General features: G+C 29.4%; 1 protein-coding gene across 1 annotated transcript; it reads right to left on the reverse strand.

The window, feature by feature from the left end:
* Nucleotides 1–5,757: 5,757 nt before the first annotated feature.
* On the reverse strand, nt 5,758–10,534 carry LOC107937743 (alpha-galactosidase). Its single transcript, XM_016870701.2, has 13 exons — nt 10,178–10,534; nt 10,039–10,097; nt 7,942–7,998; nt 7,711–7,849; nt 7,535–7,610; nt 7,398–7,456; nt 7,245–7,310; nt 7,090–7,173; nt 6,922–6,986; nt 6,627–6,709; nt 6,410–6,550; nt 6,205–6,345; nt 5,758–6,123 (listed from the first exon to the last, which is right to left on the reverse strand). Exons 1-13 carry the CDS (start codon nt 10,459–10,461, stop codon nt 6,028–6,030), a joined length of 1,350 nt encoding a protein of 449 aa, XP_016726190.1. The 5' UTR covers nt 10,462–10,534; the 3' UTR covers nt 5,758–6,027.
* Nucleotides 10,535–12,099: the final 1,565 nt, after the last annotated feature.

Here is a 12,099-nt window from a genome sequence, read left to right on the forward strand (position 1 = left end):
TTTACCAAACTTACGACTAATATGATTTCCTCATTTTTTTAGAGTCACAAAGAAGCCGCCCAATTCAGATTTCGTACTTTCCCTTACTATGACCAGCTTACTACCATATACGCAAGAGATCGAGCAACTGGGAGAGATGCTCAAACAGCTGCTGATGTTCTTGAAGAAATACATGCTGATGATGAACGTACTACAGATATGAATGAAGAGAGAAACACATTCTATGACTGCGAAGCTGACGTCTCTTTAGATGACATGGATGTTTCTGGTACGGATCCGCGAAGAGATCGAGACCAAGGGGGTTCCTCATCTTCAAACAAGAGAAAGAAGAAATCTGATGCTCGTGATAATGTGTTTTCTTCATTTAATGAGGCTGCCACTTTGTTCGGGGAGAAAATCCAGGCCGTTGGCGATCAAATCAGTAGGAGTTTTGCCTCCGAGGTGGTAGTTCAGCAGAAGTCAGAACAACATATGGAAGAGAGAGCTTCAAATTTATATTCAGCCTTATGGTCAATTGAAGGTTTAACCGACGATCAGCGATATGATGCATTGAGTAAAATTCCCGACCATCCAACTCAAATGATCGTTTTCTTTAGTTTACCTTCAGTTGCCCGATTGGAATGGGTTAGGAGATTTCTTTCTTACCATTAAATATCAATGTTCAAACTTTTTGATGTTGTAAAACTATATAACATATGGATTTTAATGTACAATTTCATTTTCATCTAACCTTTTCTTAATATAAGTTAATTATGTTTATGCATAATATAATTCTCAAGTTATATATTGATTTTAGTAAATTCATATAAGAACATTTTATTATTAAGAATTTTATGAAATTATATATCACTATATAATTATATTTAATATTAATTATTTTAAATTGTATAAATTCATATAAGAAAATTTTTATTATCAAGAATTTTATGAAATTATATATTATTATTAAATTATATGTAATAATTATTATTTTAAATTATACAAATTCATAAACTATAATCATATTAGTTATAATAATTTTAAATTTTATTAAATCATATATTTAATTAAATCATATTTAATATTAATTATTTGAAATTTTCTTTTATAGTATCATATATTATGATTTGAGTAAATTCATAGAAGAATTTTATTTATTAAGAATTTTATTAAATTATATATTTTAATTATAATATATTTAATAATTATTATGTTAATTTATATTTTACAGTATCATATATTATGATTTGAGTAAATTCATATTAAATTATATATTTTAATTATAATATATTTAATAATAATTATGTTTAAATATGATTAAATTATTTATTATTGATATTAATCTTATTAAAATTTAAATAACAATAACAATAATAATTTACCAAAACAAATTTATGCTAATTATTAAGAATTTTATTAAATTATATATTTTAATTAAAATATATTTAATAATAATTATGTTTAAATATGATTAAATTATTTATTATTGATAATAATAATCTTATTAAAATTTAAATAACAATAACAATAATCATTTACCAAAACAAATTTCTGCTAAGGGTATTCTAGTCATTTTAGTTTTTTCATTATGCTATTACACCTCTATTACACTCAACCAAACACAGGATTACTATTACGCCTCTATTCCATTACATTCAACCAAACAGTTGATTTGCTATTACACAGCTTTTCCATTACACCTCTATTCCATTACACCTCTATTCCATTACACCTCTAATCCAATACACCTCTAATCCAATACAGCGAACCAAACGTGCTGTAAGTTCCCCATGTGCGCCGCACCCCTCCCCTTGATCGCGCCGCCCGCGCCTCACCCCGAGGTCTGACCCCTCCTCTGTTGTCTTGCACCAAAATGGCAAATGTGCCTCTTCTCCGCCTCCGTGAACACCTACAAACAAAGCAAAAAAAGGACAGAAGCAGCGCAAGAAATGGAAAAAAGCAGTAGAGGTACACTAGCAAATAGTGTAATATGGCTATAAAAGCCACAACCAATTTGTAATATGGGACAAAAAAATATACAAAAAAGCAGAGAGTTTGAAATAGATTCAAATATCAAAAGGTACTCTTTTTTTTTAAATAGATAAATAAAAAATAGTAAAAACTTACCTGTCGGCTCATCTTCCCTCGTCGTCGAACATTGCCGGCATCTGATGAGGATTTAAAAGGCGACGAGGGCTCGTTTTTATTCTTGCGTATTATTTTCTTTTCTTTTCTTGATTTCTAAACCAAAAATTTGATTTAAAAGTTTTAAAAAAGGGGAGGTTGAAAAAGGGCTGAAAAGGCCCGTTTTGTGTAGCTCCGGCAACCGGCGTTTTGACATTAACCTAAGACCCAACCTGATAGCATTTAAGATCTGCGTGTTTTTAAACAAAATGGTCTATTTGCTTTATGGGTCCTTCCGCTTTTGGACTCCTTTTCAATCTGGTCCTATCTGTTTTATATATTTAAATTTTTCCGCATAATTTTTTTTGTTTCATTTTGGTCCATATTGAAATGGCGCACTTTGAGGACTGGGAATAATTTCCCATCTAATCCCTGTACCTTTGCGCGCATTTTATTTTGGCCCTTCCTTCTGCCTTTTCTTTTTTTCTTTTTACAATCTATCCCTAAAATTCGTTTAAATGGCGACTTAATCCTTAGTTATTTAATTTCAACCATTGATATATGTTTTTATATGTTTTGTTTATTTATTTATCTATTTATTATCTTATATTCTTTATATATATTAAAAATTATAATGTTTATATTTTCTTTATTTAAATACTTGTTGTTCGTATTATTTTATCCTTACTACTATTATTTATTAATCCATTTATATTATTATATTTTGTATATATTTAAAGTGAGATTATTACATTTTTCTACTTGTACATTTTTCCTTATTTATTATTGTTATTATATTACTTTTTTTATCTCGTTTTTACTATTTTGTCACTTCTTTTATCATCCTCGCATTATTTATGCTTATATTTAAGAATTTATTTAATTTAAATAAGGAAATTATCTACTCCATCCGACTAGTTCCGGGTTCGAGTCCCTGGCAACCCATTTTTATTATCATATCGAACGCTATTCCTATTTATTATCATATCAAAACGCTATTCCTAATAGAAGCTAGGAATGATTTGGATATATATCATATGTATATCAATCCATAGTTTCTTTTTCTAACTTAAGAAAAAAAATGATAAATCTAGATACGATCCTAGATGTATATTTTCTATTTGATATTGGTTGACACGGGTATATAAGAGGCATCTAGCATTTTATTTCTTTTGTTCATATTACTTTATTTATTTTATTAGTAATGACACGAATTAATATCCTTATTATGGTTATAATTATATTATTAGTATTATAGTATTCATTTATTTACCCATTGTTTATCGTCTTACCCATACAAGCTTTTTAAATTATCTCAATGTCGTTATATCATACATTAGGATTAAATATTTATTCATTTGTATGTATGCCCGAATAAGTTAAAATGCCTATCTCTATAAGCATCATGTTCGTTTTTTGCACAATGAATAAAAAGAAAATTTTAAATTGAAACGACGTTCATTATTTTTGGAATTAGAAAAGTCGTGTTCCTAACTTACGGAATATGTCTTCTTTCTAAAACCGAGATAATCGAATATATTTTAAAATAAATAAATTTTTTAACGTTTATTCTCGTTTTCGGGGATTTAAGGCATTGTGTCCTAACTTACGGGACGTGATCCCTTTTCTCGATTAACTTGAAACAAACCCCTTTTCGTGAAAATGAACTTAGTTAAGTAATGTTTTAATAAAATATCGTATTTTAAAAGCTCTTCAAATTTTCAATTTTCGACACTAAAGACACCAAATAATCAACTAGGTACCAATTTTGGGTGTAACGAATGTGCTAATCATTCCTCATTCGTAACCGACTCCTGAATCCATTTTCTAAATTTTTTGTAGACCAAAAAATATTATTTAAATAAATCAAACATCTTATTAAAACAATCAAATTATGAGGTGACCCGATCACGTTTCATAAAAAAATGATTGGTGGCGACTCCATTTTCGTTTTTAAATAAAAAGTAGATTTCAAAAAAATGGTTTTGACATATATATATATGAGAGTATTTATTGACACATCGGAGTTGTAAGAGATAAATGAAACTAAGCATTATTAAAACAAATAATCATAGTTATATAATTAAAATATTCATATTTTATACTAGGTTAAAAAAAATCATAAGTCCTTGTATTCTTTGTAAATTTGAAATTTAGTTCCTGTATTTCTATTTTTGGGAATTTAGTCCTACTTTTTAGATTTCAAATTTTAGGTCCAACTATTAACGCGATTAAAAATATTTTATTAAATTCATGTTCATTACAATGTCATTTTTTAATTACATGACTACCAGATGAGTATTTTTCATTTAAAATGTCACATCAATAAAATTGAAAAAAAATAGTGTTAACAATTAGACCTAATTTTTAAATATGAAAGGTAGAGGGACTAAATTCCTTAAAATAAATTTACAAGGACTGAACTCTAAATTTTTAAAGAGTACATAGACTTATGAAATATTTTAACCTTTTATACTATAAAACATTTATTACTAATACATATCATTATAGTATATATATTTATTATTAAAATATTAGTATAAATATTTTTCAATAATACATGAAGAATATTATTTAAATTTTAAAATTATTATTTTTAAAATTTATTATTAAAATAAAATAATTTATTACAATAATAAATTATTTATATTATTAAATATAAATAAATATGTATGTTCAATAATATTGAAAATTACTATTGGATATTAATATTTTAATATTTTTAAAATTAAAATTAAAGATTTAATAATAATAATCGGTAATTTAAGTTAATATTTATAGAAAAATAAAATTACTCATAAATGAGCTCTTTTAAGGAAAATGACTTATGCTTTTTAGAAAAGTATGTCATTTTACAAGAAAAAAGTTTATTTTTCATTGATCTGTAAGTCATTTTTCGTTAATCAAGTTGATTTATATGAAACAAATATAGAAAAATATTTTCTAAGAAACAAACGTACCCTTATTAAATGGAAGTTATGAAATTACGAAGAAATTAATATCTTTTACTGTATTTAAATTAAAAGTAACTATTTTTCACAAAACTACCCATTTGATGAACCCTCAACCGTAATATTTTTCCAAAAATGTTCATCTACGTAATTGTGTGACATATTTAAGGTATTTTAGAAAATTAGTATATTGATTTATATATTTTTTAAAGTAAAGAAATATTTGTCATTTGTTGATAAAAATAAAATACAGTTGTTAAATAAGTGGCCCATTTACAAATCAATGGATGGGCTTGTGTTGATCAACAGAAAAGGTTTTTGATTAAATTTGGGCTTTATCCTGAGAAAACAAAAAATGATCTAATTTGATTTTAACCCTTCTATAATGCTATACTTTTTAATTTAATATCTCTACTTTAATGACATAATTTAATTTTAGTTTCAAATTGATAACATTAATTTTGATCTATCTATTATGTTGAATATTTAAATTTAGTCCACCTACTTCAATGACATAATTTATATTTTTATAAAATTATTAGTAGGTTTAAATTGATAAATAAAACCGTTAAATTTTTTTGTTAGATATAATAAATTTATATGTCAATTAAATGTTTAACACTATATTTAAATAAAATTTCACAAAATTATTTTAACGATTAACAATGTTATCAATTTGAACCTACTAATAACATTACATAAGTAGAGAGGATCAAATTGTATCAAATTAAAGTGGAAGATCAAACGTAAAGTTTCAGCATAGTAGAGGGACTAAAATCACAATTACACCAAAACAAAATTACATAATTCAAAGCCAGAAGTTGCAATTTTGAAGCAAGAAACAATGATCCAAGCCCTAAAATCATGATACATCAAGAAATTATATATATATATCTTTGAACATTTAAGATTTTTTCTGAGATTAAATTCTTTGAAGAAAAAAAAACTTAATGTATTTAAGAGCTTCTCTCCTTCAGCCTCTAACTGGTGTCATAATATACATCTTGCAAGCATGTCCAGCAACATATGCACCCATTCTATAACGCTTATTCATTGAAACAAATGAGTGCTGCAATAAAAACATCACAAAAGAACATGTCAATAATCCATTAGTTTAAAGTTCAAACCATTGAAAAGGACTAAATCGTACTTTCCATAAGTCTCGAATGGCAACCAGAGTGGACGGGGAGAGTCCGATTTCCCTCCATTTTACTGATATGATTGCCCTAGCTTGGCTTCTATTCCATAACACCACCACCACCCTTTTCCCTGATAAAGGCCCTGCCCATACCTGTGTAGATTTTTTATGAGGAAATCCGAAAGTGTGATCAAGTTGTGTGCTCGAAACGGTTTACCTCTAGGCCTCCATTGGATCGTATTTTCCTCCCTTGAACTCCTAGGGAGTCTTGGTTAACATCAATCACTTCCTTGTTTCCAAGAATGGTTAGAGTCTCTTTGCTCGCAGATCGAACATCGCATCCAATTAGGAGAGGAGCCTGGTGATGAAAAGAATTTTTTAGTATGTGATCACTAGGGGTTTATGTGTACAAGGAGGAATTGAGAGACAGATACCTTCATAAGAGCCCATATACTGAAATGAGACCGGTATTCCTCGATGTTCATCCCTCCATTTCCCACTTCCAGCATGTCGGGATCTTGTGTGAATTTTAAATTATGGCTTAAATTAATGAAATATCACTTTAACATCACTATAACTTGCATGTGCATGTATGTATGTGTGTGTGTGTGTGTGCGCGCGCGCTCGCGCGACTGTACTATAACATCACTATAACTTGCGCGTGTGCGTGTGTATGCATGTGTGTCTGTCTGTCTGTCTGTATGCAAGAAGTTAGAAATTTGCAGCTACCATTCCACCTGCCAGGACCAGCATATCTCCCCCAAATGTTGTTCGAATCTGCTATTGATGTTATACTAGAAAAAGAAAAAGAAAAAGAAATGAATTGTGAAAACAACTAATTCAATGGTTCATCGAGAATCATAAACGGTCAACCAGTTTATGTATATGTGAACGAACCTTGCCCATGTATCGTTGATATCCCCGGCAGTCCTCCAAGTATGGCCATAAGAACCGGCCCATTTTGCCGGATCCTCTTGTCCCCTACAAAATTACAGTTCTTAAAATTTTGCAAAAAGCTGATGACATAAACTTCATATGCACATATGACATACCATTCACATAAAGAGAAAAGGATCGGCCTACCAGCATTTCTTAATGCACGACTCATCGCAGCATATCTTTTCACAAAACAAAATTACATGTCTGTCACATAACATCAAATGTTCTTTAACTTTGTAATAAACTCGAGTGATGAATGAGACTACCTCGTTTGAGGTTTCGAACCGTCATTATAGCAGTTGTCGTACTTTAAGTAATCGACCCCCTGCGAAAATAACCACACTATTGGCCTGAATCCTGCATTTTAAGCAAATTCTATAGTTGCAAATGTAAAGATACGAACCCATTCAGCAAAAGTTCTTGCATCTTGATATTCATGCCCGAGTGAGCCCGGCATTTTGTTACTGCAGGTTCTTTTACTGCGGAGATCAAACAAGGTTTCCAAATGTTCAAACGGTTCAACTATTATTTATTTTGTAAGCTGACCAAAATATAAAATTTGTACACGTTTTCATTTACCCCGCATCAGCATATATTCCAAGTTTCAAGCCTTTGGAATGAACATAATCTGCAAGGGCTTTAATGCCGGAAGGAAATGTAGAGGCTTTGGCCCTTAAATTACCCGCGTTGTCTCTTTCTCCCTCGGCCCAACAATCATCTGCTTTCGTATAACCGATAAGGAAAATAGTGAAAACTCATGCAATCACCATTAAAGCATAAAGAAGAAAAAAACTTGTTTTGGATTCATACCGAGATTTACATACTTGTATCCGAGTCTTGCCAAACCGGTTGAAACAATAGCATCCGCTGTTCTTGGCAGGGGGGGTAGTCATAAAAGAATGTCAAAATTAACATTCTTGAAACACTTACGTGTTTCGATTTTATTCGGTTTGAATCCTAAGTTCATAACATAAACCGAATTCCATATTTCCAGCAAGTTCAAGATTGTCAAAGAAAAACAGAGGAAATAGTTCAGTTGTCCCCTTAAAGTTCATTAAAACAGTAATAGAATGCAGAGGCAAAATCTATGTTGTTCGGACTCTTCATTTTTCTTGAAGCACCAGTGTTTGACAGATGGATATTACATGGAAAACCTTTGAAAAATGAAAATTCTTACGATATTCGTGTCAAATGCACACCCATATTTGACACTCACACCCAAGTCCGAATAACATAGGGCAAAATTCACTATGCCAACTAACAATTGACAGCTAGGGATCACACAATGATAAGTTGCTCAGACTCTTCATTTTTCTTGAAGCACTCGTGTCGGACACATGGATATTACATAGAAAACCTTTGAAAAGCCTGATGATACTCTCGTTAAATACAAACCCATATTTGACACTTACACCAGAGTCAGAGTAACGTAAGGGCAAAATTAACTATGTCAACTGACAATTGACAGCAAGCGGTCACACAATGCTATGTTGCTCATACTCTTCATTTTTCTTGAAGCACTCGTGTTTGATATATGTATATTACATGGAAAACCTTTGAAAAGTCTAACGATACTCGTGTTAAATACATACCCATTTTTGACACTCACACCCAAGTCCGAGTAACATAGGGCAAAATTCACTATGTCAACTAACAAATCGACAGCAAGGGATCATCACACAAGATTTTTAGAAAACAATAAATAAATAACCCCAACAACCAAATGATGAAAGAATTTGAAATTCAAAGTCAGTGTATCAAAAACTAAATGCAGACAAAAATTCACCAACTTTTAAATGCATTGAATAATTTACATGGTCCTTATTCAAGGAAAGTAAAGAATTAAGGGTCTTCATTTCAAACATCTATGTGTTGGACTAATTCAGAACCCTAATAAAGAAGTGTTAAGTATAGAATTCATGGATATGTTCATTCACTTTTAAGCATGAATATTTTATTTTTATTACAAGCAAACAATTATATTACGGGGATCAAACCCTGTACCTTGTGCCAATCAACTTGAAACCGGCTAACCATGCAAATAGCAAAGTCATCCAAAGTTTCAAACCCTAATTAATTACTGTAATAGAAAGAACACTGAGGAATATTCAAAGTCAAAAAAACAAAACGAAAAGTATAAATTAGATTTAAAGGCTGTAAACAGCGTAGTGGTGATGATGGTGGTCTCAAGCATCAGTTGATTCTATTCACTATTTTTCAGCAACAAAATACCAATCAAATTAACGAATAAGCATGCATGATCCAAGTCCAATATTGAATTTAATTAATGCTCAACTGCAAGTTTTAAAATTTTGGGTTTTTGAAGTTGAAAATCTTAGCAAGTACTTGAATACAAATTCTGGGTTTTATTTAATAAAAATTAGGGTCTTCATTTCAAACATAATATAAGGAAACTTATCAAATCTGTAATTAAATTTCAAGAATTTCTTGATTGGACTGATTCAGATCCTAATAAACAAGTGTGCAGGCAATTCATGGGCATTTTTCAGTCGTGTCAAGCATTTCAAACCAGAATTAATTACTGTAATAGAAAGAACACTGAAACACTGTTTATAAAAGGGTATTATGAAATTATCTACTGTTGGAATATTCAAAGTCAAAAAACTAAGAAAATGGAAGTATAAATTAGATTTGAAGGCTGGAAACTGCATGGTGATGGCGGTGGTTAAAGCATCTGTTGATTCTACTATACCAATCAAATTAATGGATAAGCATGCATGATCCAACTCCAATATTGAATTTAATTAATGCTCAAGCGCAAGTTTTAAAATTTTGGGTATTTGAAGTTGAAAATCTTAGCAAGTACTTAAATGCAAATTCTGGGTTTTATTTAATTAAAATGAAAATGACTATATATAAATAATTAGAGTAAGCTAAGAAGCTTACCAGTACTTTTTATAGTCTTCTCGTCTATATCACAATGAAAGTGATTCCAGCTATTCCACCTGCAAACAATGATAAAATTAATCACCTTTTTTTTTATAAAATATGAAGGCTTTAAAAAGAAAAGTGAAAGAATTGATACCCCATTGGAGGGGTACGAGCAACCCCATTGGCAAGAAGGGAATGAGTGTAAGCTTGTTGGCTTCTGTGAGTGGAGTTCACTGGACTTGATGCAGTCACTTGGTGGACATGCCATAGTAGGTGAAAAAGAGAGGCAAAAAGGAAGGGCATTGTCAATCCCATACTGTATAGAGAGAGGGGTAAAGATGGATGATGGGAAATGAAAAATGGAGAGATTGAATTAAAAAGGTGGAGAAGAAATGGGGAAATGGAGATGGGAAGAGGACAGTCCTTTAAACAGGGCATGCATGAGGTGGCTGTCTGGTTTGGGTTGTCGGTTGGGGCACAATCTTCTTAATTATGATCTTTGCTTTTACAGCTAAACTAGATTTTGTGGGACCGTTCTAACCTTTTGAACCGGATTTATGGCCCGGAGAAAGGTATTAAATTAATTGATTCGGGAGACAATATAGATAGGTTAAATTAGATAGATGATCTATATTTTAATTTTAATTTTAATTTTTATAATTTTTAATGATTTATTTAATAAAACTAAACAGATTGATTAGACTAACAAATCAATAATTTAATCGATTTGATCACCAATCCTATTCTAAAAACTTTGATCTCGAATAAAACCAAAGTAAGGCAGGGATAGGGTAGTAAATGAAAATATTTGGAGGCAAACTAGAGGATATAACAAAGGATTTAAGTACAAATAAATTCAAAAATAATTTAAATATAATTGGAAAAATTACCTCTTTGATTTCTCTTAATTTTGATATTAAGTAAATTGGTTCCTCTAAAAAAAATAGATCAATTTAATCATTGTCAATTTTATAAGTTAATAATTAAGAATAATTAATTACAATATTTTCTATAAAAAAATTATAGTGATAATGTTTTTATCAATTGTATACAATTTTTATCGATATAATAAATTATTTTTCCTTCCATATTTATATATTTTTGTGAAAATATTGACATTATATATAAATAATTTACGTTCAATTTATTAAATTAAGGAAAAATTAACAGGATGCGTAAACTCTAAGAGCTAAATTTGTTATTATACCAATAAAAATATGTACAATTGATAAGAAATATCAACGTCGTGATTAATTATCTTTAGTTGCTCACTTTTGAAATTAACAAGATTCAATTGCTCTGATTTTTTAGAGGTACCAATTTGTTCAATATCAAAATTAAAAGGGACCAAAAAACTCTTTTTACCAACATAATTCATCATAGTGAGAAGGTCTCGTTCGCTTGTTTGTTTAAAACTATATAAGTTTGTGTTTGCTTGTTTTACATAAATGAACTTGTCGATGAAGATTAAACAAATATGTTATATTTTTGTGAACGTATTCATGAATATATCATTGAAGTGAATAATTAGAAATCTAATCAAGAATAATAATTTTACGAGAGTGATTCACTTATGTTGATGTAAAACTCAAATAATTTTATATATTTTTATAGTTTTTATATGATTAATATTTTATAAATTTTACTTTCATATTTTATTCAAATCATTATAAATTAAGATTTTTTTTCCTTTTTAATGAGATTTTCATATCTTCAACCATAGTTATCACTCTTGAGGAAAAAAATATTACATAAATTTAAAAAATATACTCAAGGATTTTTATAACAATTTTTTTTCTTATAACCTAAAATTATTGTAATCAGACAATGGAAAAAATTTATTAAAATCGATCGTATTCCACATTTTTAAATTATTTATATTAAAGTCGGTTGAGTTTTAGTTCGATGAGCATGAACATTGTTGCTAATGTAGGAGGACATGGGTTCGAGTGTGCTGAAGCACATTATCCTCATATTTATAAATTGGAGAGGAACTATGAATAATTCTAGGCATTATATCAAAAAACAGATACGATCAGTACTCGTGTAAGATATTTTATTTCATTTTTGTGAACC

This window comes from Gossypium hirsutum, chromosome D10 (assembly GCF_007990345.1).
Source record: "Gossypium hirsutum isolate 1008001.06 chromosome D10, Gossypium_hirsutum_v2.1, whole genome shotgun sequence".
NCBI classification, from domain to species: domain Eukaryota; kingdom Viridiplantae; phylum Streptophyta; class Magnoliopsida; order Malvales; family Malvaceae; genus Gossypium; species Gossypium hirsutum.

Coding starts and splice junctions, on each gene's coding strand:
- LOC107937743 (XM_016870701.2), bottom strand. CDS start 10,461: ATGCCCTGTTTAAAGGACTGTCCTCTTCCCATCTCCATTTCCCCATTT. Junction 7,850..7,941: donor ATACAAGTATGTAAATCTCG/GTATGAATCCAA, acceptor ATACGAAAGCAG/ATGATTGTTGGGCCGAGGGA. Junction 6,346..6,409: donor GATCCAATGGAGGCCTAGAG/GTAAACCGTTTC, acceptor AAATCTACACAG/GTATGGGCAGGGCCTTTATC.